The 25,443-nt window shown below is 43.2% G+C and overlaps 1 protein-coding gene and 2 long non-coding RNA genes across 10 annotated transcripts in view; 2 read left to right on the top strand and 1 right to left on the bottom strand.

Moving 5' to 3' along the window:
• rnf220a (ring finger protein 220a) overlaps window positions 1–17,841 on the top strand; it is a 113,104-nt gene extending 95,263 nt beyond the window's left edge. For 2 of the 8 annotated variants that reach the window (XM_086128550.1, XM_086128552.1), the window contains 11 exons: window positions 1,083–1,178; window positions 2,676–2,718; window positions 4,553–4,677; window positions 5,541–5,670; window positions 10,076–10,268; window positions 10,909–10,964; window positions 11,060–11,177; window positions 13,325–13,436; window positions 14,759–14,953; window positions 15,384–15,458; window positions 15,859–17,841. In XM_086128550.1, the coding sequence (XP_085984676.1) occupies window positions 1,083–1,178; window positions 2,676–2,718; window positions 4,553–4,677; window positions 5,541–5,670; window positions 10,076–10,268; window positions 10,909–10,964; window positions 11,060–11,177; window positions 13,325–13,436; window positions 14,759–14,953; window positions 15,384–15,458; window positions 15,859–15,930 (1,215 nt within the window). In that variant the 3' untranslated portion in view covers window positions 15,931–17,841. Of the gene's footprint in view, window positions 1–1,082; window positions 1,179–1,246; window positions 2,519–2,675; window positions 2,719–4,552; window positions 4,678–5,540; window positions 5,671–10,075; window positions 10,269–10,908; window positions 10,965–11,059; window positions 11,178–13,324; window positions 13,437–14,758; window positions 14,954–15,383; window positions 15,459–15,858 lie in introns of those variants that run through there. The other 6 variants (XM_086128554.1, XM_086128557.1, XM_086128553.1 and 3 more) reach the window with 4 other exon arrangements.
• LOC147194901 (uncharacterized) lies at window positions 5,665–14,703 on the bottom strand. The gene is made up of 3 exons (XR_015102780.1): window positions 14,253–14,703; window positions 11,020–11,153; window positions 5,665–6,491 (listed from the first exon to the last, which is right to left on the bottom strand). It is a non-coding gene; the product is annotated as an uncharacterized LOC147194901 (long non-coding RNA).
• A 6,653-nt stretch (window positions 17,842–24,494) lies between the features above and the next one.
• On the top strand, window positions 24,495–24,882 carry LOC147194902 (uncharacterized). The gene is made up of 3 exons (XR_015102745.1): window positions 24,495–24,570; window positions 24,639–24,696; window positions 24,775–24,882. It is a non-coding gene; the product is annotated as an uncharacterized LOC147194902 (long non-coding RNA).
• Window positions 24,883–25,443: the final 561 nt, after the last annotated feature.

Here is a 25,443-nt window from a genome sequence, read left to right on the forward strand (position 1 = left end):
GAGAGGACTGTAAATACAAATATTTCATGGACGGACAGCCACACATGAAAACAGAAGCACGGCCGATGCTGAAAATGAAGATTATTGGTGTTTTCTCAACACAATTCTTGCCTCCTTGTGGAATTCACCGGAATATCTAATATTGCGTGCACGAACGTGTGCGCGCGGAATGCAGATTCATGAATGTCCATGTCAGACATTCATGCCCCACTTTTGAAGATGTTTAACCCTCCTCCCCTAGTTGCACGTTCATCTTCAATCTCTCCTCCTTCCTTGAGTCCCCTGAGCATGCCAGAAAGATTCCCGCTCATCATTGGAAGGCATTTTACAGACAGAGGCAGGCAGGTTGCAGCCATTAGCGTTCTCATATATCTGAGGGAAGAACACTCCTAAAATTCCAAAAGGCATAAATTCACTTTCTACTTAAGAGTTGTGTCAGTATTTTGATTTTCTTTAAGAATATGTCCACCTTCCAGCGTTATTTCTATGTGGGAAACGGTCGAGGCACCGGTTGTACCCTGAAAGCATTCGTAGTCCAACTTCACCGTGTCAATTATCTGTTCTTGATGTGCTATCGATCACACACAGGCACGCACACACCAAAATTGAAGTGCCGTTAATTATTTGAGAAAAAAAAAATCAAAGCAAACACAGCAATGTAGAATAGACCTACTGTAGTTTCTGAGCTTTGTGTGCTTGCCTGCCCCCTCTACCCCCACGAAGAAAAACTCTTTTGACATATTTTTACATTTGACATAGTTTTACATATCCCTGGCGCTGAGCTGGAACCTCCTTTGTCACAATTTGGTAAATTTCATATTTTTATCAAAAATATTGGTCAGTCCACATGGTGGGTGTTACTTTTACAAATGATTGACTGTTGTTTTGCGGGTCCCCTGAAAAGGGATGATGTCGGTAGGAAAATTCCACCCGAGGCCAGCGGTATGTACAGATTATTTCCAAGTTGAAAGTGCATTGTTGTGCATCCTGACAATACTGTACAATGAAAATAATCTGAGTGGATATGTGATGTACTGTATATACAGTATATATTTTTTTTTTACATCTCTCTCCCTTTCTAGTCAATGCTGTTATCGGTGCACATCAAGCGTGAGGGAGAGTCTCCGGTGGCCTCACCGTTGTCATCAGAAGATGCCCACCACTCGGACAGATACCAGGTCACACACACAACAACAAATTCTCACACATAAAATGTACATGTTGCTATCCTAAGAGGTTTTGTATTTTTGATCATCTGCGTCAGCCATCAAGATTTCACAATAGTGTGACAATTACACATTTCACAGCCTCTGTATAATGTGAGTTAGATTTCACCTTTGCATTCAGCCAATGTTTCATAGGGTTTTATTTCATGCATATACAATAGACTACGTGCATTTTAGCCATGAATAATCAGTCCATTTTTTGTTAGAAGAAGCAGCTGGCAAATTGGTGTTATCTTTTTTTTTTTTTTTTTTGCCCCGACTTGCTTTATCTTTTGTATTCATCAAAGTTTGTTCCCTGTGTTTTACAGGCCGTGATATATCTTTAGGTTAAGTGGGTTTCCCCACTTACACCATAAAGTAAGATCTATTAAGTCCCCACAGACGTGACAGCCATACGTTCGAGATGACACAGCTCATAAAGGCCTTATAGCTATAAAGTAGATTTTCTCATTAAGTGAAACTGCTGAAATCACCTTATATTATACAAATGATTAAGTCAATGGACACCCTGAAAATGAAGCATAATGGCAGTTTGCCACCTTCTTTATCTCTAGCTGTCAGTCTCCCTCTATACCCCACCCCCTCAAAAAAAAAGAAAAAAAGACCAGTCCACTACCTTTCCATAAGTGTGCGTTAATAATATAATAGTAGGAGTCAGCCTCTCCCCAAGGTGATGGTGGGTGGGGGTCTCAGAGTTGATGGATGATGGTCTGACGGTCCGAGGTCTGAGATCCTGCCCACTGCTGTGTCAGAGAAAGGACATACAACCCAAGACTGAGGATGCTTTGGTCAGCACATTTTGGTTTGCACAGTACTTTCAGACCTTTGCGATTCCATTTGAGTTTGTGTCTGTGACACACACACACACACACACACATATATATATTATCACCATGTAAATCTGTTTGTGAAACCAGTTTTGTAAAGTAGTTAGATGAGGAAAATAGCAGAGGGTGGCAGTCCACTGGACTGAGTTGGTCACGAATTACACCCTCTGCCTCCCTCTAGTGGCAGCAACGCACAGCAACGGTTTATCCCCCACAATTCCGTTTGCGGACGTCACGTGATCACAACAACCCAACATGGCGTCCTGTGTGCCTCTCTGTAGTCTAAACGGGCGGCACTTTCAATCCTTTCCCATCCACTGTAAAATCTAGACGCCGCATAATGTTGACCCGCGCGTGCGGAATCTGGAAATCCTCATCCGGGTTCCCGCAGTAAGTTTCAGCGTCCGTGCAAAGAGCTGTGTGTGGAACCCGGTTGGAATGGAAGAGGTGGAAAACAAACGAGAAGTAGGTTTTAGACTCTCTTGCCTTGAATTGAACGCTCAACCGCTGAGCATCCGTAGCAATCTCACTTCATAAGGCCACATTTGAACTTGCTAACTAACTGGATTGTTTCCTGCCCATCTCATGTGTTTCCCCGTTGTATTATTTCCTCTGCTTGCAGACATTTTTACGAGTTCGCGCTAACAGACAAACACGGCTGAATGGTACGTACACTTGAGTTCTCTTCCTTTGACTGACACTTAATATGTTCAACAAAATCATCTTAAACACATTATTTTTGTCGTGTTTTATATATATTTTTAGCCTCCCCAGACGTATCTTATCTTTTTAGCTTATTGTGAATTTCATTTCACAAGTTGAATAAATGAATGACTTGTGATTAAATGTTACCTGGTTTGAAAGCTGGATTTACACTGCAGGACCAAAGCCCCCATTCTGAATTCATGCCGATTTCCAATTCAATTTCGGATCTAACCTTTCAAGTGACACTTCACTGCTCACATTGACTCAAACCATGAAACGACCTGCATTTGCAGAAGCCCAAAATCCAAATCTAAACACCAACGAGTACCAAAATGAACAAAAGTTAACAGTATTGCGTCTCAATGTTGCATTTGTACAGGCTTGGTTACCTTATTCTACAAAATACCAAACTAACCTCAGAACAAGGATTTCCTTCTTCCATGCCAATTTTCTCTTTGTCTTTTTTGGTTCTATGACATCATCACGCAAGTTATCAACAATTATTTGGCATTAAAAGGCGTTGACCTTATGCATCTAAAAACAAGGCCTTAGTTCTCATTAAAGTATTTTAAATTCAATCTTTCAAAAGTTGTAGAACATGTTTACAAATTATCAGTAGGATTTTATGATTGTGATCATAAATTAACACTCTTGAAAAATGACAAATGACTCTCATGGCAACATCACGCAGTCACAAAAGTGGAACCAACAAAACAGTGGGACCAATCTTCAAAATGACTGCAGATTTTATTCCCTTTTCAATTCTCTTTCGAACTATATCTGTTTTGTGAAGATTGACCCAAACCTTTGCTTCGATTCTCCGGAGATTTTGTGTTTTGCCGTCACGATGAAAAAGTACAGCGAGTTTCCTTAAAATTAAAATCTGCTTACTTCAAGCCACGAGTCTGATTTGCCTTTGAAAGACCCAAACCCCTGGTTAAGGTGTAAGAATGTTTTGGCTTAAAACAACAACAACAAAAAACTGTTTCACACAAACCTGGTGTTCTACAAATTCAAGGCATACAAATAAGTTTTTTAAAAAAGTAACTGAGCATTGTGTACAAACAATACTGGAGCAATGCAGCACAGCAAAAAAGAAAAACAACAAAAAAAACAATAATAATCATACCCCTGATAATTTGCTCGTGCTCTAATCATAACTAAGATGATCTAAATTAAGCTCCCTAAAATGAATGTCCCTGTCTGCCATTTACAGTTAAGGAAAAACGTCTGCTCTGTTCTGTTAAATGTCTAATTAGACGTGTGTGATAGGGACGGGAAGGGCTCGAGAAAATTGTCACGTCCGGTTGTCGTCTTGGGAGCGTGTACATCCCGGGTGTTAAATTCAAGGCGCCGGGGTCAAATCCGGCCCACTATCATGGGTGTCAACTTTCATGATCTTTGCTAAAAATCTGGACCGAAATGTCAAGTATTCACATGTACGAAATAACGTTGACATTTTGCAATCATTTCCTTCGCCTCATTACACTCATTTGAAGAATAATTGCGCAACAACAAACAGGAGTGGATTCAAAACTAGTCATCCATCAACTTGTTGTGTACAAGTAATAATACGATGAGAAACATTTCTTTGGTTTCCCTGCTCTAACACCCCCCCCCCCCCCCCCCCAAGGGGAAGACGTCACTCCAAGGTGGCCCGTGCCAAAAATGAGTTGGACATCCCTGATGCACATGAAAAAGGCCGTCGAGTCTTTTCCCGTGACTTGACGAGTGTTGCCTCGGTATGTCGAACAAAACCCATTTTTATTGTCTGTCTGCTTGTCTGGCTTGCAGCCCGTATAGGCAAGATGAAGAGGAGGAAGCCTGAGGATGGGGGCCAGGTATGTCCGCTGTGCAGTGCCCCGTTGGCCGGGAGCGAGGAGGAGATGAGTAGACATGTGGAACAATGCCTCATCCAGGTAGTCAAATGGAGGCCCCCGCGCCCCGCCTAGCTTGCAGTTGGACAGCCTGTCACCTCCTTAACTTCCTGTCGCAGCCGTCCACTCCCTTCTTTCTCTCCGTTAGGCCACGTGGCGCCTTGTGGTTTCTGTCGTCATCACCCTCTCCTCATTTCGAATGGTGGACTTGCTTGCACGTCCTATTTGGGAATCACTCACTAACGTTTTGAAGACAATTCAAATGACCCGCTCCAAAAAACAATCTTTCTCTCTTGTGTGCCGTATCCCTGATGATGTTTGTGCGTCTTAACCATCGGCATGCTGCTCTCGTATGACAAAACAACCTCATCCCGTAGTCGTCTTCAGTAGTGGAGCGAGCACCCGTCTGCAGCTCACCTCTCAATAATTAACTTAGTCGTAGACCGACTAACGCATCGTTTTCAGACAGTGCGCCGCTCAACGCCGCACCGTGCTGCGCTTCGTGCATTTAAATCACCCGTGTGTAACTCCTGTTTTGACCTCTTCAAATCAACCGGATTGTCGATCTCTTTGAAGAAGCGGCTGGTTTTCTGACCCGCTCTTTGCCGAACGTTCTTTTTCAGCAATCGGGAAATGCAAGTCAGGCTATTCACAGTTTACACCAGTTGAAAGAACAGTAAGCTAGCCACACGGTTGGCAGTGGAACCAGACAGTAATATTCGGCCAAGAAAAAAGACTGACAATTATGAACGTTGTGTTAGGAATTATTTTTCTCTCTCTCAAGATTTAGATTCTGGTTACAGCCCCACTATTAAAAATCAAAAAGACTTGAGAAAGCCAGCGTCATTTGCAATGTGACAACCAAGATCTCATGACATCATGAACACGTGCCTCTTTTGTGACAGCGTGAGGGCGCGCTCGGCGATGACGACTCCGCCGATCTGGACGGCGACAGCGGGCGCGGCTTTGAGGAGTACGAGTGGGCGGGACAGAAGAGGATCAGAGCAACCGCACTTTTGGAGGGAGGCTTCAGAGGTACGCGTGCGCGCGCAGGCCTTTATCTCCTTTTCTGTCAAGTGTCCATAATGCAATGATAATAACGGGCGTTTGCAGAAATTTTTGCTCTTTGTGGGCCGGCGCTCGACTGGACTCGCAAAAAGCATCGCAATACTGTTACTGAAACAATGCCATGGCCAAAACCTATAAAACCTTCTTTTGAATTTCTCTTGAATCCAAATTTTAGATTCTAGTAGATTTAGAAAAAGGCGGACAGCGTCTTCCCTCTTGATCAACTCGAGTTTCACTCAACAGCTCAGCGGTTCGGCACTTTGAAATCAAAATAGAAGTATTCTCTCGTACCTGCTGCTTGCCCCCTTTTCTCCTTGTTTGAATTCGTGCTTAGCGCCCTCATACCAAATCACTCGTCTCTTAGCCACGGCGAGACAAGACAAGACGGATCGAGGGGATAATCTGGGTTAAAGCACGCTAAAGAGCGGCGCCAGGGTCCGGATGTGGCTCCCAGCCTTCCTCCCGTCTGTCTGACTCTCTTGAGTGTTGGTAAACAAGCAGACGCTGGACCCTTCTGCCGCACTCTAATAGGGCACCTTGTGATGTGGCACAGACAACTCGTGTCGCCTGGGGAGAAGAACTTGAAAAGCATGGACACACACACACACACACACACAAGAAAAAAAAGCTCAGAAGGTGGATTTTGTCATCAAAGCTCCGCGATGGTTCCAAGAGACTGCAGTGAATCCACAAAAAGGGGCTGGCTCGGTGGGGCGAGATGCTGGTTGGAGTATCCTCAGCTGGCGGGATGAAGAGTGACCCTCTGTCTTTGTCCAGCCCATTCCTCCCTTTCGGCGCATGAGGAAGAAAGAGAGAGGAGAAGCGCAGTGCGGTCAAAGCAAAGGAGGCAGGCAGGAGGAAATCAAACCAGATCAGTTTGATTCAACTCTGTGAAATTGAAGACTTTGCAATGTGTCTCGCAGGGGCTCGCCCAGATTCCGAAGACCTTTCTTGCACCTTGATCTCTCTTCTATCCATTTGTCGCTTGCCTGGGATCTGTTCACGGAATGCTTTTATTCATATAGCTCGCCATCTTTATAACGATGCAACTCTCTGCTGGCGTACACTGGAAACGTCAAGTTAGCGCCACCTTTCTTTTGATGTGGGCATGTGTCGGCAGTGCTGAGCGAACAAGAGCGGGTCTTAGTTGGAGCCAACTAAAAGACAGTGATTTTGCGACTTTTCTGGATATTGTAGCCACTGCTTTAAAAAAAAAAAAAAAAGATGAAGCGCACCGATGCCAAATGTAGTTTTCTCGTTCGCAACAATCCAGATCCTTTTTTTTGTCAGAAAATTGTCAAAAATGTTGATTGTTGCAAATGTTTGCAAAGGTCGTATTTTGATTAAACACAAACGTCTTCTTTCTTCGACCACAATGCATAAATAAAAGGTGCGCAAGAGCAGGCGATGAAAAAAAGAATTTATTTGAACTTGTTACACCTCAAGAATTGGAGTGAAAGTCCACATGAGGTGTTTTAAGTCTGTTTACCTCTCCTTGCCCCCCCCCCCACCCACCCCCCAATGTTTTTCAAGCCGCCGACCAACAACAACTATCAATGGAGTGCAGCGCAAAGAGAGGGAGCGGCGCAGACAAATCCTTAAATTTGATATCTGCCCGTCCTGAGAGACGGAAGAGAAGAAGGGGATTATTTCCGTTTGGGAGAGCCAAGAGGGCTTCAGAACGCGGAGAAATCTCCTCTTTGTAAATTGACTTCAAAGATGACCGTCTCATGCCTTTGTGCTTTGACTCGGTCTCTTGTGCCTCCTTCTGACCTGCAAAGGGCAGAAAGATAGTGCGATGACCTTTGACAGCCCATCTCAGACCGTCCAAAGCGGACGGTCGCGATAATTGCTATGGCAACGGCATGTTGCACGTCTTGATAGATTGGCCTGATTCGTTCGCCCCGGTGACTTCTTTCATCTATCTCCGCTCTCCATATTTGTTCATATAATGTACGCGGTTGTTGTGAATTATTTTGATTGTTTTGTCTCGGTTTCATGATAGTCGCGATGTTCTGTGATGATGAGACGAGCTGCTGTGCTGCAGTTCCTCGATTGATTCTTGGAAACAGTCGATTGAGCAGCGCCGCTGGGCAGTTTAGAACCTACGTGTTCCATTTGAGGAGAAACAAAGGGAAGGAATAGACTCGCCAAAGAACAAGGCAAAAACACCTCAAAGGATGAAGGGCTGATCATTCCAAAAAAAAAAAAGAGGTAAGCTGAGTTGTTACGAGGAGCTGAGGATGAGAGATAAAAAGAGGTCAAGGGTGGCCGTGCGTAACGTGAGTGAAAGGCAGGCAGAGTGGGTCTGACCTTAACCTGCGAGATTAGATTGGCCTGCCAAGACTGCTTAGAGGGACTGATGGAAGCATCGGAAAGACGCAAGGAGCAAATAGGGCACATGCTCCTCAGCGCTTAAAATTAGAGCTAAAATTGAGCATGATGTTTGTGTTGTTGATGCCGCTGTTCAGTCTGCCATGGGCACCTTTGCTATGATAATGAGTTGTGATTAGAGTGCAACAAAAGTCGATGCCGCGTTTCTCAAACTCCAAAGATGCTTTACGTAGGTGTGTACAAACATACAGGCAAGTAAAAAAAAAACCATATTGCTCCCTGATCCACGGTGGGTGCAGCAGGAGCGGCAAAGCCGAGAGCCGTGCACGGCGCTATACCCAAACAGGAGCCGCTAGCTAGCGACGGCTAACAAACAGGCTCAAGGAAGCAGCGGGAGGGTTGAAAGTCGGCCCGGCTTGCAGCTCGGGCAAGGTACGAGAGCTCCCCGATGATCGTATTCGTGAGGCTTCGGGTCTCCACGGTTGAAGGTGTTCTTTTGCCATTCCAAAAAAACCCATTTCATACGTGGAATGAAATTGGTTACAGCAGCCACTAATAAAAGAGCGCAATTTGCAAAATTCCCAGGAACAATATAGAAATGAATATCACTCAACTGTATTTTTAAAGCACTTTAAAACAACCGCCGCTCTATACAAAGTGCTGCACATGGACACTAGAAAGCCCCAAAACAGTCCAAGTCTAATGCTGAGTCCAAAGCCAGAGACTCAAAATGAGTTTTAAAGATGGGAGCGGCAACGGGAAAGGCTCCATCCCCTCGGAGCCTCCGCTTAGTTCTCGCCACCTCTAGTCGCATCTGGTCCGCAGACCTGACGCACCGGGCAGGGGCGAAGGAGCTCAAAGAGTTGGATGAATTAAAAACAAGGCAAAGATCAATTTGTTCTGTAGATGGAACTGATTCATTGCATTTGTACTCAATTTCTGTTGGAAACACCGCCTCTGTTCGCCGGCCAAAAGATTTACCATCGAAAAGTCATATTTCTCACACGAGTCCTGGAGCAGAATACATTTGTTGTAAACTGAGGGGCCACTTTCGACGTGAATGTTACACAATTTAGCGGCTTGCCGAAGTTTCATCCATGCTCGCGTCCTTCCGAATTTTCTGTCCAGATTTAGAGAAGCTTGACTCTGCTTTGTTTGTTGGCATCCCAAGAGGCATCAGAGGCTCAAAACCATGCAGAATTCTGAAGACCAGCCCCAGTAGTTTGTTAGCAAAAGACCTGACGTTGCATTGAGACACTGGAAGTGCAGGTTAAGCAAGATGGCTGTCAAGACTGTCAAGTCTGTCCACGGTCTCACGCGCATCTCTCTCTCTCTCACACGCACACACATGGCACGCACGAGTCCAACTGAGCGCATGTAGAAAATGGGACAGGTTTAAATAAGACGGCCGTCTAGTCTTGTCACAGGTTACATCTGAAGTCCGCACACGCGCGCAGCTTCAAGTGTGTGGGGATTGGCAGGCTGAGTGTCATTCATGCTCTTAGACGCAAGTACACACTCAGAGCCCTACCTTGGCGAAGGAGGCAGACGCACAGCTTGAAGGAGTCGTCAAGGCAGGGTTTAAGTGACAGAGGCGCAGGCTGCCTCAAACAAACACTGAGGAGACTTCCCCAAGTGACGGACACACACACACACACACATCCGCCAGGCTTTGCGACTAAGTGGAGCTGAATGCACCTGTGAGGATTTGTCTGCTCGTTTATCACTGGCTTTATAGATGTGCCACGCACGTACCAACCGTGTCGCCTTGCCAGGATTGATTGTTGCGGTCGCCGTCATCATCCGGTGGCCAACAATAGGCTAACAAGTGTCCACATCCTCACGGTCTGGAGTGAGCAACATTTTATCAAGTTCGAGACAATTTGCCTCCAATTTTCTATCACGATAAGTCAATGAGCAGCGATAGACGCCTTTGAAGCACTTGCAATGTTGCTTTTGTTTGGAAATCATTGAAATGTGTTGCGATGATTTGATGAAATCTAACGTATCTCTCCATTTTATCCCCCCCCCCAAAAAGCCACCGGTTTTGCTACATGTAGTATCAAAGAGAGCGGGGCAGACAGCGACGCAGACCTCGACGTGGATGGAGACGACACGCTGGAGTATGGCAAAGCGCAGTACACAGAGGCGGACATCATTCCATGCTCTGGAGCTGGAGAGGACCAAGGAGAAGCCAGAGAGCGGGAGGCACTACGGGGGGCCGTGCTCAAGTAGGAATCCCAAGACCGCCAAACATTAAAAAGAAAAATAATGTCAAATAATCCAAGTCGATTTGTGTGTTGTGCGTCGGCTCAAATTGATGATTACCGAAAGAGCACCTTGCCGCTCCATTCAGTCTGCGCCTCCATTTTTACTACAACCTCTACTATTTTATCCACTTGAAATTATACATATGGTCACGTAATATTCGAAAACATTTGTATGCCATCCCTGTAGAATTGACTGCGAACACGAACACCCCCTGCACGAGTGGAATATAACACGAAAACGGATTTCTTGACTGATTTTGAGATTGCTGTCTCATATGTTCAGATCTCGAGCTCGATATGATAACGATATGTGGCCCAGCCCAAGTTGCGCCGTAGGCTGCTACTCTTGTCTGAACTGTAGATTAAGACAAGAGTGTCTTAATTTAAAATTAGATTAGATTAATTTAAGATTAGATTAGATTAATTTAAAATTAACCTCGAAAGAAAAATGTCACGAATTTGCACGTCAATAAGCCAACTCCCCCTTTGGAGAGGCCGTTTTCAGCAGCTGGACTTCATCGTTTGAATCTGTTTTGAAAATCCCGATTTTTAAGCATTTTCTGCAAGTTAAACAAAATCCATTTTTTTTTTTCTGTTGCAGCGGAGGCGTGCCGTCCAACAGAATAACCCCCGAGTTCTCCAAATGGGCGAGCGATGGTGAGAAGGCAAATAATTGCAATCATTGCGACATCGGGAGACGGCGGCAACCGACCCGAAAATGAATCCCGTCCGTGCTTGTTCTGTGTTGACAGAGATGCCTTCAACGAGCAATGGCGAAAGCTGCAAAATGGACCCAAGCGCTCCCTCGTCCTCCACTCCGTCTTCCGCCTCCTGCGTCCCACGCACCTGTAAAAACAGCGAGATTGAAAAGTAGGCGTCCCGAACAAATGCCCAAATTTTCATCTGTAGTCCTATTTCAAAGGGAACAAGATGTCTCCCTCACCTCCTTATGTCCTCAGATCAGACTAGTTCGTTACGTCTGATCTGAGGTTACGTCTGATCTGAGGACCTAACCCGTCGCCTAAGAGGAGACGGGTTCGACATAACACTCATTCAGGGGTGCCTAATACGTCGATCGCGATCGACCGGGAACCCGCAGGCTGGTCCCATGTCGATTGTGAGGGGTGTGGGGGAAATGGGGAGAGAGAAAAAATGGTGTGTGTGTGGGCGTGTTGTTAAATATTTTTTTGTGTAAGTGCAAAATCAAATTCACCTTCACAAAAAAGTGTTTCAAAAAATAACATTAAAAAAGCAGGTCACCTTTAACCTACGACGGCACATAATCTGCGTCACTGGAAGTTGTTAGCGGTCTGCAATTGCAATCAGAGCTGTTGCGATACATCTTTTTTTATTATTTGACTTCTCATTCAATGTACAATTCGCCGATGACACGGCAAAGAACGGCAATCTGGAGTGCCAGGAGAATCATTTTATAACGGTACACGTACGTACGATAGTGCGTACGTGCTACCGAGTCAGGTCTCGAAGAAGCGAGGTAGTGATTTCCTTTGCGCAAACTCTTGTATCTACTTTATTTGTCTGTTTTGTTCATGTCGGGGGCCGTTATGGCCGTTGCTCACCATGACATGCGTGTTTGTATGCGTGCACTTGGAAAAGTCGGTCTTCAGTCAAAAGAGGTTGGGCACCCCTGCACGAGTGGAATATAAAAACCATTAAGTGTTGGGCTGTAAAAAATGAGCCTCTCGCTTATTAAAGACGACTTCGATTTCAAGAAGAAATTTGATTTCACAATTTCTGGGGCAAAAATCTGCCATTGTATTGCGAGTTGATGTGCCAGCTCGGTTGTGAGTGGCTGAATTAGAACACGCCTTCATCTCGCTATCCGTTAAAGAAGGCGGCAACTGATTGCAGTGGAAGGAGCGTTCAGATGGCGGGCTCGCACCATTCCTTGCCTGGCTAGTTTCGCCTTTCAATGGGCCCCTTCGTCCCGCTATCCCTAAATGAAAATGAGATTTGTCTCCTTTGGTTACACTGATCCGTGTAGCCTTCCCGAGCTTCCCCCCCCCCCCCCCCCCCCCCACGTCTCTCTCTTTCTGATCCCAGATGGGTAATGATCTGGTTGCCTCCCGAGGGCATCCTCGTTCCCCCTGCTCATTCCACCGCAAGATAAATGAGCTCTCATGCACGCACACGCATCCACAGACGCACGTACGGAGTCCCTCGGATGCCCTTTGCCCTCCAAGATAAATGGCCCCTCCAATGCCGCCAATGTGATTGCTGCCAAATTTGGCGCTTCGGTTGGAACAATGCGGAGAGATTTCCATGTGCTTTCTGCAAATAATTGAATCTGTCCCCAATTTCCAAGTGATGAAGCCCGCTTCGACGCCTCACTTCCTCCTCCTCCTCCTGACTCGTGGACTTGTAGTTTCTCCATTGGCGCCATCTTATTCAATCTTGAGGTTGCGCAGACATATTTTTCAACTGTCTTTCGCTTTCTGCGTCTCCTTCCCAGACACATTTTGCATCCTCCGTCTTCACTTTTTACATGCCCTTATGAGACGCCTCACTGATGATGTTCCTGCATACAGAGGGGTGCGCATTAGGGAGAGGCGCGGGAAAATCAATGGCGATTTCGATGTTTCATCACATGCGTCATGTGTTGTTAAGGCCTCTGTTAGCCGGCTGTGGCAGCGACCAATTCTCTGATGACAAAAACATGTCCGCCAAACGCAAGCAAATCGCCCTGTGAAGGCTTCAATTGGCTCCGACTTTTGAAAGGGAGTCTCTCAGACGAGACGACCAATTGGCAATGTCAACGATTTCGACAGTCGTCCGTCATGGAAACAAAATCATGGCAGGGTTGGAGGCCAACAGATGATCGTCAACGGCTTCGGGGCGCGGATTGTAGCATTGGTTAGTCGATTCAGAGCCGCTTACATCTGCAACATGATGAATCTAAGCATCAATTTTTTCCCCAGAGTATATACTGTAGTTGTCATGGTGTTGACAGTCGGTTTCCGTCTTTGTAATTTCTCTCTCGTCTTCCCACTCCTCAGAGTAACAGAGGACGAGTCCACGGCGACCACCATGGAGGCTCTGAAGGCTCGAATCAGAGAGTTGGAGAAGCAGATACTGAGAGGGGACCGTTACAAGTGTCTCATCTGCATGGTGAGCATCGACGAGCGAGGAAAATTGCCTGTGAATGCTGGCCGCCGCGCTGCCTTTTGTCTGAAGATGCCTCATTTAGTTCCTGTGTACTTGGTTGTCGTATAAAAAAGAAGGAAGGAAGGAAGGAAGGGGATGGCAAATAACAATTTGTCCGCTCCCCAGAGCCTCATTTGTGACATGCAACTGACAACCATTTTAAGGGACGACACTGTGGGTGTTCCCCACTCATCTTTTTTTGTTTTGGTTTTGTTTTACTCAGTGTGCGCACATCTCATTTGGTGATCATTGTTATCTTTGGCTGCAGTGGTGTGTGGTGGTGTTTTGTGTGTTGTCATGGCAGTTGGAGAGCCGCATGGCTTTGCAAGTCAATTGAGTGTCTCCACAAGCGCACGACAGTATTTGCCCAAAATGAAAATCTGTCCCAAAAAGTCTGAAACTCGGATGATGTGTGCAACTATGCGACTATGGAGTTTGGTGTGACTATCAACAGTATATCTTGAGAAAAAGTCGTTAGAAATGGCCACTGAGTATTTCAAGGACTTATCTTGAGGACTTAGTACAATACATCAACTCTATCAAATGTAGTTGTGATAGCTGCCACGGATTACCTGTTGGGATGAAGCTCGTTTTCATGTCCGTCCATCTCTATGCAAAATGGCGACATTGGTCAAAAGGTAATCAAGCATTTCGCTGGCCAAGCGATTTCATTCGTGTCGAATCAGCCGGGTTCAGAATCTGCGCCCGTTTCCATAATTTCGGGGCATCGGTGATCGGCCGATCACTTGAAATGAAACCGATTTTGCCCGACGCACGTACCGGCATTATATCCACCGACTGGGGGCGTGCCTTTCGCGTCCTCTTTCACGCCCGCATGTTGTCCTCAGTAACGTCCGCCTTTCCTCGACGTAAGCGGCGTGTCGTCACAGCATCACCAAAGTCACACAACAGGTCGAACATGATTTGCAAATCGTATTTATGTTGAACACGACGTCCCGACGGCATTGGAATTGGGTTTCTACGAGACCTTCAGTTTGGTTCCCGTTGGAGGACGCGTGTCTTCTTAACTCAGTCACTCCCAAAGACGTTTTTAAACGTCTTTTCAGAATTGGCCGGTACTGAATGAGTTAATTGTTCTCTTTGCTGTGTCCTCGCCAGCTGGCTCTCACTGGTCCGCGCGCTCTCATCAGTATGAGACGTTGGTGTTTTGCATCCATTAGTCGCCCCATGCATTTAGGTGCGCGCGATCACGACAAGCCGCCTGTATGCTGCCACCTTTCGCCCCCTTTCCTCCCCCAACACCCCCCCATCCCTCCCTTCCGCAGAGGAAGCCCGCAATCCAGTCAGGTGTGGAAATCAAGAGACTAGGGGCATGGCCAGGGCCCCGCCCTTTGGCCGGTGAGCTCAGAGAGAGGCAGCCTAAGTCCCTCCCCCTTGGCTTGTACTACCTGTACAGGGGCCTTGTGATTGGTGGCTACGGCAGCAGCATAAAGAGGCTCCTCCCGCAGCCTCTACGGAGGGTAAGGCACTCCCTCCCTCCCTTTGACCACCCCCCTCCCTCATTTTACCGTCCTTTCTGAGAGGAAAACAAGCAAGCGGCGAACAAATGGGATTCATTCGTGGCTGTCTCCCTCATCTTCTCCCCGAGCCTGCTTCCCCCTCGTCGCTGCTTGTTGCCTGCCTGATATTGTCTGTGCGTGTGTGTGCATAAACGACATGTAGGTCGCTGCTCAAACACCTCCCCCCATGCTGCCTTGCTCAGTGGTTCTGTGGCTGCCGGTACTGTCGCGTCATGGTCAGTGGTGTGATGCGCCCGAGTGGTCAGGGTTGGTCTTTGTCGTACAGTGTTTTGTACTTGTTTTTTTTTTTTTTTTGTCAGTTTCGCGAGATGCCGGACATGATTGTGTGGCATGAACGTGGCGTCAATGCGTCCATTCTCTGTATCTGCAGGACTCCTACACGATGCCCCTCACCTCCATACAGTGCTGGCATGTCCACTGTGAAGAATGCTGGCTCAGGACTCTGGTATGTTTCCAAACGCGCGCGCAGGGGTTGTCATCAATCAGTACATATTTCACTCGCATCCTTATGTCAAAAGGACACCTCCCGTCCCGTGCGCAAAAGCAGTTAGCCTAAAACGATGGCGTCATTTTTCTTTGGTAGCAGTGCATCGCACTGAAAACAATGTTAAGTGAGGCTCAACTTGAAAGAAAATTCAAAATGGCAGACTTCCTGTTAGCTTTAGCACATCACCTCCAAGGACCCTGCCGTCACCGTTATATTTTGTTCAGACACAATGAGGACGGCAACCGTCACTGATCCGTCACCTCCCTCCGGCCGGCAGCCCGCACCGGCGCGGCGGTAGAGTTAGCGCTGTCGCGAACTGAAGTTGACCCGCCTGTCTTATTTCGCCCGTTGTCCGCAGGGGAACAAGAAGCTGTGCCCTCAGTGCAACACCATCACCTCTCCCGGAGACCTACGACGCGTCTACTTGTAAAGAGCTCAGCCACCACCGTGGAGTTCATTCTCGTTGTCGTTTTGTTTCCCCGCCCGGCAATTCTGTGGACCAGGTTGTCGGTGCCAAACCTTACTAAAAGAAAGTTATGGGAATTGAACTGGCTCGAATGAACGAATGACATGAGCAGCGCTCACTGTCTGTTGCTGCCACAATAACACTGGGGAGGGGGGGCTGGACAGTCCTCCACAATATTGCGTGTCATCTATTGATGTCCTGTTAGCCAGCAGACATCCTGACACATCTGACTCACCCACATTTGTCCTGCTGAGAACTTTGAGCTCCACCGGAGCTGGACATGTTAGCAAATTCTGAACGAGCCGACCTCCAAGACTGGAACCATGTGCCCTGACTCTTTTTCAACATCCCAGTGGACTCCATTCAACTTGATGGATAACTTTTTGTTGTTGTTGTTGTTGTTGGTTTCCCTTGTTATATGCAGAAAGAAAACTCGAGAAGAGGCCTGTCCGTGACAGCTGAGCTTTCTGACCAACTGAGAAGAATCTACCCAGTCATTTCCCTGAGGTGGACTCCCCCTTGACCTCTTGTCCGAGATAAAACCCCTTTTTGGTTTCTTCAGGAAAAAAAAAAATCCCCGCCCATTCAAGATGCAGTCCAAGCACATGTCATTACAGTTGTGTACGTTTACAAAGTTAGAGTTTCAACAATATGGAGTACACGCCCGCAAACAACACAAATGCATACAGGCGGACACATAAACGAGTGTACAATATTTAAGTTGTGTTTTTAGTCAGAAGGGTCTGGGTAACAAAAAAAAAAAAACGGCTGAAATTAAAAGAAGCCTTCTGTATTTTCCAAAACAAAATGGTTTGAAGATGTTCATTGTACAGAAAAAAAAAGACGACTCAAAAATAGCTGGTCAAGATTTAGGTGTACTTTGGCAGAATACCTCCCAATAATTGAGTGTAGCGCTTAACAAAAAAAAAAAAGAGGCAAGTGATGATCTTCTGTTTGTTTTTCTGGTTGGGAGGGATTCCGACATCCCAAGACTTCCAAGTTTATGTCAAGCAAGCAGGGTGATGGAACGAAGCTGCTGCTTTTTGCTCCCAATACTCTTTTCACTTTGAGAATCGCTGCGGATCCTTCCTTACGTTTTAACCGAATGACTCTCTGACAACAAAAGTCATTTTCCTTCATTCTCATACTGCTTGCGGCAACGGTCAAAAAAGGACAACCAGACTTTTCCAGCTCACTGAGAGGAAGCCTCTGGAAAAATGCAGTGTGGCCCGTGCAGAACCGGCCACAACCCCGCAGCTTAACCCCCCCAGCCCTTGTCCTCCGATGGCAGCACCCGAGGTGGTGGTGCGCTTTGTGTTTGTAAAACTATGTATTCTGTGGTGTCTGTATTGTTGGTAAAAATGCTGAGGAAAAAAACAAAACAAAGAAAATAAAACATTCTTAAGTAACACAAGTGGTCCTGTTGACAAACCCTGGGTCGTCATATAAAGAAGAAAAAGAAATTCAGTTTGTGAACATTTTTATAGGATTTGGAAGCTTCGTTGTGACAAATCTGATCAATCCACTGTGCCACCATGGAAACGCACCTTTGCCCCGTATCACCACGACACCTGGACCAAGTGGTCACGAGGCAATTCCTCGAATGAGCTCATCCCCACTGTTGAAATTTTTTTTTTGTCTCTTCACTCCGTATCTGACAACCTCCCAGAACACTTTAATCGCAGAGAGTAACCCGGATCTCATGTGCCATTCCTGGCTCTGTTGATGGATTAAAATATGCCCCAAAGATGACAAATTGCACAAAATGAATTATGTCACAATTATTTTGTGTCTTGTATATTCTTGGAAATGACAAGTTTTTCCCGTTTGTAAATTACATTTGACATTAATTAAATGATTGTAAATCTCACATTACCCATCTTTTGTCTGTTTCCCCTTGCTTGATAACGAATGTAAAACCTCTGGGGGAAAAAATGGAATCATCGGCCTCTGAGGGTGTTGTTTCACTTGTTAAATGTAGAAAAGGCAGTAAAACAAAAACGACCATGTACATACAGTAAGGCATTTTTAACCGAAAAAAACAACCATGTATAGTAAGGCGTTTTTAGCCGAAAAAAACGACCATGTATAGTAAGGCGTTTTTAGCCGAAAAAAACGACAATGTATAGTAAGGCGTTTTTAGCCCAAAAAAACGACCATGTATAGTAAAGCGTTTTTAGCCCAAAAAAACGACCATGTATAGTAAGGCGTTTTTAGCCCAAAAAAACGACCATGTATAGTAAGGCTTTTTAGCCGAAAAAAACGACCATGTAGCCGTATAGTAAGGCATTTTTAGCCGAAAAAAAACGACGACCATGTATAGTAAAGCGTTTTTAGCCCAAAAAACGACCATGTATAGTAAGGCGTTTTTAGCTGAAAAAAACGATCATGTATAGTAAGGCGTTTTTAGCCCAAAAAAAACGACCAGGTTTAGTAAGGCGTTTTTAGCCGGAAAAAAACGACCATGTATAGTAAGGCATTTTTAGCCGAAAAAAACGACCATGTATAGTAAGGCATTTTTAGCCGAAAAAAACGACCATGTATGGTAAGGCATTTTTAGTCGAAAAAAACCGACCATGTATAGCAAGGCATTTTTAGCCGAAAAAAACGACCATGTATAGTAAGGCGTTTTTAGCCGAACAAAAACGACCATGTATAGTAAGGCGTTTTTAGCCGAAAAAAACGACCATGTAGAGTAAGGCGTTTTTAGCCGAAAAAAACGACCATGTATAGTAAGGCGTTTTTAGCCCAAAAAAACGACCATGTATAGTAAGGCGTTTTTAGCTGAAAAAAACGACCATGTATAAAGGCGTTTTTAGCCGAAAAAAATGACCATGTATAGTAAGGCATTTTTAGCAGAAAAAAACGACCATGTATAGTAAGGCTTTTGTAGCTGAAAAAAACGATCATGTATAGTAAGGCGTTTTTAGCCCAAAAAAAACGACCAGGTTTAGTAAGGCGTTTTTAGCCGGAAAAAAACGACCATGTATAGTAAGGCATTTTTAGCCGAAAAAAACGACCATGTATAGTGAGGCGTTTTTAGCCGAAAAAAAACGACCATGTAGAGTAAGGCTTTTGTAGCTGAAAAAAACGATCATGTATAGTAAGGCATTTTTAGCCGAAAAAAACGACCATGTATAGTAAGGCATTTTTAGTCGAAAAAAACGACCATGTATAGCAAGGCATTTTTAGCCGAAAAAAACGACCATGTATAGTGAGGCGTTTTTAGCCGAAAAAAAACGACCATGTATAGTAAGGCGTTTTTAGCCGAAAAAAACGACCATGTAGAGTAAGGCGTTTTTAGCCGAAAAAAACGACCATGTATAGTAAGGCGTTTTTAGCCCAAAAAAACGACCATGTATAGTAAGGCGTTTTTAGCTGAAAAAAACGACCATGTATAAAGGCGTTTTTAGCCGAAAAAAATGACCATGTATAGTAAGGCATTTTTAGCAGAAAAAAACGACCATGTATAGTAAGGCGTTTTTAGCCGAAAAAAACCGACCATGTATAGTAAGGCGTTTTTATCCCAAAAAAACGACCATGTATAGTAAGGCATTTTTAGCCGAAAAAAACGACCATGTATAGTAAGGCGTTTTTAGCCGAAAAAAACGACCATGTATAGTAAGGCGTTTTTAGTCGAAAAAACGACCATGTATAGTAAGGCATTTTTAGCCAAAAAAAACGACCATAAATAGTAAGGCGTTTTTAGGCAAAAAAAAAACGACCATGTATAGTAAGGCATTTTTAGCCGAGAAAAACGACCATGTATACTAAGGCATTTTTAGCCGTAAAAAACGACCATATATAGTAAGGCTTTTTAGCCGAAAAAAACGACCATGTATAGTAAGGCAATTTTAGCCGAAAAAAACGACCATATATAGTAAGGCTTTTTAGCCGAAAAAAACAACCATGTATAGTAAGGCATTTTTAGCCGAAAAAACGACGACCATGTATAGTAAAGCGTTTTTAGCCAAAAAAAACGACCATGTATATAGTAAGGCGTTTTTAGCCGAAAAAAACGATCATGTATAGTAAGGCGTTTTTAGCCAAAAAAAACCTACCATTTAAAGTAAGGCGTTTTTAGCCCAAAAAAAACGACCAGGTTTAGTAAGGCCGAAAAAAACGACCATGTATAGTAAGGCATTTTTAGCTGAAAAAAACGACCATGTATACTAAGGCATTTTTAGCCGTAAAAAACGATTATGTATAGTACGACGTTTTTAGCCGAAAAAAACGACCATGTATAGTAAGGCAATTTTAGCCGAAAAAAACGACCATGTATAGTAAGGCGTTTTTAGCCGAAAAAAAACGACCATGTATAGTAAGGCGTTTTTAGCCGAAAAAAACGACCATGTAGAGTAAGGCGTTTTTAGCCGAAAAAAAACGACCATGTATAGTAAGGCGTTTTTAGCCCAAAAAAACGACCATGTATAGTAAGGCGTTTTTAGCTGAAAAAAACGACCATGTATAGTAAAGCGTTTTTAGCCCAAAAAAACGACCATGTATAGTAAGGCGTTTTTAGCCCAAACAAACCACCATGTATAGTAAGGCATTTTTAGCTGAAAAAAACGACCATGTATAGTAAGGCGTTTTTAGCCGAAAAAAACGACCATGTATAGTAAGGCATTTTTAGTCGAAAAAACGACCATGTATAGTAAGGCGTTTTTAGCCGAAAAAAACGACCGTGTATAGTAAGGCGTTTTTAGTCGAAAAAACGACCATGTATAGTAAGGCATTTTTAGCCAAAAAAAAACGACCATGTATAGTAAGGCGTTATTAGTCGGAAAAAACAACCATTTATAGTAAGGCGTTTTTAGGCATAAAAAAACGACCATGTATAGTAAGGCAATTTTAGCCATAAAAACGACCATGTATAGTAAGGCGTTTTGAGTAAAAAAAAACGACCATGAATAGTAAGGCGTTTTTAGGCAGAAAAAAACGACCATGTATACTAAGGCATTTTTAGCCGTAAAAAACGATTATGTATAGTAAGACGTTTTTAGCCGAAAAAAACGACCATGTATAGTAAGGCAATTTTAGCCGAAAAAAACGACCATGTATAGTAAGGCTTTTTAGCCGAAAAAAACGACCATGTATAGTAAGGTTTTTTTAGCCGAAAAAAACGACCATGTAGCCGTATAGTAAGGCGTTTTTAGCCCAAAAAAAAACGACCATGTATAGTAAGGCATTTTTAGCCGAAAAAAAACGACGACCATGTATAGTAAAGCGTTTTTAGCCCAAAAAACGACCATGTATAGTAAGGCGTTTTTAGCTGAAAAAAACGATCATGTATAGTAAGGCGTTTTTAGCCCCAAAAAAACGACCAGGTTTAGTAAGGCGTTTTTAGCCGGAAAAAAACGACCATGTATAGTAAGGCATTTTTAGCCGAAAAAAACGACCATGTATAGTAAGGCATTTTTAGCCGAAAAAAACGACCATGTATAGCAAGGCATTTTTAGCCGAAAAAAACGACCATGTATAGTAAGGTGTTTTTAGCCGAAAAAAAATGACCATGTATAGTAAGGCATTTTTTGCCAAAAAAAACGACCATGTATAGTAAGGCGTTTTTAGTCGAAAAAAAACAACCATTTATAGTAAGGCGTTTTTAGGCATAAAAAAACGACCATGTATAGTAAGGCATTTTTAGCCGAAAAAAACGACCATGTATAGTAAGGCGTTTTGAGTCAAAAAAAACGACCATAAATAGTAAGGCGTTTTTAGGCGAGAAAAACGACCATGTATACTAAGGCATTTTTAGCCGTAAAAAACGATTATGTATAGTAAGACGTTTTTAGCCGAAAAAAACGACCATGTATAGTAAGGCAATTTTAGCCGAAAAAAACGACCATGTATAGTAAGGCTTTTTAGCCGAAAAAAACAACCATGTATAGTAAGGCATTTTTAGCCGAAAAAACGACGACCATGTATAGTAAAGCGTTTTTAGCCAAAAAAAACGACCATGTATAGTAAGGCGTTTTTAGCTGAAAAAAACGACCATGTATAAAGGCGTTTTTAGCCGAAAAAAATGACCATGTATAGTAAGGCATTTTTAGCAGAAAAAAACGACCATGTATAGTAAGGCGTTTTTAGCCGGAAAAAAACGACCATGTATAGTAAGGCGTTTTTAGCCGAAAAAAACGACCATGTATAGTAAGGCGTTTTGAGTCAAAAAAAATGACCATGAATAGTAAGGCGTTTTTAGGCAAAAAAAAACGACCATGTATAGTAAGGCATTTTTAGCCAATAAAACGACCATGTATACTAAGGCATTTTTAGCCGTAAAAAACGATTATGTATAGTAAGACGTTTTTAGCCGAAAAAAACGACCATGTATAGTAAGGCAATTTTAGCCGAAAAAAACGACCATGTATAGTAAGGTTTTTTTAGCCGAAAAAAACGACCATGGAGCCGTATAGTAAGGCGTTTTTAGCCGAAAAAACCCCGACCATGTATAGTAAGGCATTTTTAGCCGAAAAAACGACGACCATGTATAGTAAAGCGTTTTTAGCCAAAAAAACGACCATGTATAGTAAGGCGTTTTTAGCCGAAAAAAACGATCATGTATAGTAAGGCGTTTTTAGCCCAAAAAAAACGACCATTTAAAGTAAGGCGTTTTTAGCCCAAAAAAAACGACCAGGTTTAGTAAGGCCGAAAAAAACGACCATGTATAGTAAGGCATTTTTAGCCGAAAAAAACGACCATGTATACTAAGGCATTTTTAGCCGTAAAAAACGATTATGTATAGTAAGACGTTTTTAGCCGAAAAAAACGACCATGTATAGTAAGGCTTTTTAGCCGAAAAAAACGACCATGTATAGTAAGGTTTTTTTAGCCGAAAAAAACGACCATGTAGCCGTATAGTAAGGCGTTTTTAGCCGAAAAAAACCCGACCATGTATAGTAAGGCATTTTTAGCCGAAAAAAACGACGACCATGTATAGTAAAGCTTTTTTAGCCAAAAAAACGACCATGTATAGTAAGGCGTTTTTAGCCGAAAAAAACGATCATGTATAGTAAGGCGTTTTTAGCCAAAAAAAAACGACCATTTAGAGTAAGGCGTTTTTAGCCCAAAAAAAACGACCAGGTTTAGTAAGGCATTTTTATCCGAAAAAAACGACCATGTATAGTAAGGCATTTTTAGCCGAAAAAAACGACCATGTATAGTAAGCCATTTTTGGCTGAAAAAAACGACCATGTATCGTAAGGCATTTTTATCCGAAAAAAACGACCATGTATAGTAAGGCGTTTTGAGCCGAAAAAAAACGACCATGTATAGTAAGGCATTTTAGTCGAAAAAAACGACCATGTATAGTAAGGCATTTTTAGCCGAAAAAAAAGACCATGTATACTAAGGCATTTTTAGCCGAAAAAAACGATCATGTATAGTAAGGCGTTTTTAGCCAAAAAAAAAAACGACCATTTAAAGTAAGGCGTTTTTAGCCCAAAAAAAACGACCAGGTTTAGTAAGGCGTTTTTAGCCGAAAAAAAACGACCATGTATAGTAAGGCATTTTTAGCCGAAAAAAACGACCATGTATAGTAAGCCATTTTTAGCTGAAAAAAACGACCATGTATCGTAAGGCATTTTTATCCGAAAAAAACGACCATGTATAGTAAGGCATTTTTAGCCGAAAAAAACGACCATGTATAGTAAGGCATTTTAGCCGAAAAAAAACGACCATGTATCGTAAGGCATTTTTAGCTGAAAAAAAACGACCATGTATACTAAGGCATTTTTAGCCGTACAAAACGATTATGTATAGTAAGACGTTTTTATCCGAAAAAAACGACCATGTATAGTAAGGCAATTTTAGCCGAAAAAAACGACCATGTATAGTAAGGCTTTTTAGCCGAAAAAAACGACCATGTATAGTAAGGCGTTTTTAGCCGAAAAAAACAACCATGTATAGTAAGGCGTTTTTAGCCGAAAAAAACGACCATGTATAGTAAGGCATTACTATACTATATATATATATACTATACTATACATGGTCGTTTTTTTCGACTAAAAATGCCTTACTATATACATGGTCGTTTTTTTCAGCTAAAAACGCCTTACTACACATGGTAGTTTTTTCGGCTAAAAATGCCATACGATAGATACATGGTCCTTTTTTTTCGGCTAAAAACGCCTTTCTATATACATGGTCGTTTTTTTCGGCCAAAAACGCCTTTCTATCCATGGTCGGTTTTTTGGGCTAAAAACACCTTACTATTCATCAGGGATGTATAACATACGATCGGAACCGGCCCGCAAGGAGGTTTGATCAGGCCCGCAGGAAACTGCACTAAAGACATGGAATGAATATTCTTAATAGGGTGCAATTCGTGGAATATTCGCTAGTTTTTTGATCAGAGGAAAATACATTGTTTTGATCAGAGAAGAAGACAGCAGCAGCCTCAGTCTGTCACTGAGACAGACCCAACACAACAAGCCTCATTTCATTTTTCAGAGTTTAAGGAAGATTGTTCTTGGGTCCTCCGTGCCACAAGAGGGAGTCACCTGCTCACCCCCACCTACAAGCACAGACCTGCAGGCAATACTTTTTGCTCTTCTTCCTGTTATTCGCAAGGTGCTGAAGTCAAAGTTTGGGCCAGCCTGAAAAGTAGGAGACATTTACACTCGTTCAATGCACCATCATGACTATTTTTTTGACTTTTTTTTCCCCCCCAGGCAGCAGTAAACATGATCGGCTTCCTGCTCTCGAAAGACCCAACAGTCTATCTCCCTGGTAAGTTTCATGTCCAACACATCTTTGTCTGCACAAGAAATTGACTTACGTGTAACTCACGGCGGCCTTTCCTCTCAGGTCAACACACCTGTCCCACGTTCTTCTCAAGAGCTGACCACTTTGCCGCCCAGCAACAAGCAGAGTGCCATCCAACTTGCAACTTGTTCCTTTGCTTTTGTGATTGTCTACTTTGCAAAAGAAATAAAGCTTGATTACAAAGAACACTTCAACTCAACTTCATTTTAAAACAAATCACTACAATCTAACTTTAAAAAAAAAAAAGAATTCAGAAATTTTTTTTCTTTTTTTTTCCCAAAAATTTTAGGGCATATCTTGAAGAACCACAGATTTCAAGGGCAGCTGATCCACTGAGCTGGTGGAAATACCGAGTTTACGTCTACCCCCGTTTGATCAAAGTAATGGAGAGTAGATTGTGCATTCTAGCAACATCTGTCCCGTCAGAGAGGGTGTTCTCAAAGAACTGGACAAATTGAAGTGTTCCAAGTTGAAGTATTTAGTTTTGTTGACTGCAACTTTAAAATAAAGCAAGGAGTAGCTTATGTTTGTTAAAATAAAGCAAGGAGTAGCTTATGTTTGTTTTGTTCATTGCTGCTGTTGCAGTTAATACTATTTTTGTTATGATGCAGCATGTTTTATTGTTGTTGGTTAAAGTTTAATTTTGTTGATTGTTTATTGTTTGGAGCTTTTTTAATGTTCAATAAAATAAGTAAAAAGCCATTTCTTTGC

This window comes from Hippocampus guttulatus, chromosome 14 (assembly GCF_054856545.1).
Source record: "Hippocampus guttulatus isolate MCC_2025c chromosome 14, RoL_Hgut_1.0, whole genome shotgun sequence".
Lineage (NCBI taxonomy): Eukaryota > Metazoa > Chordata > Actinopteri > Syngnathiformes > Syngnathidae > Hippocampus > Hippocampus guttulatus.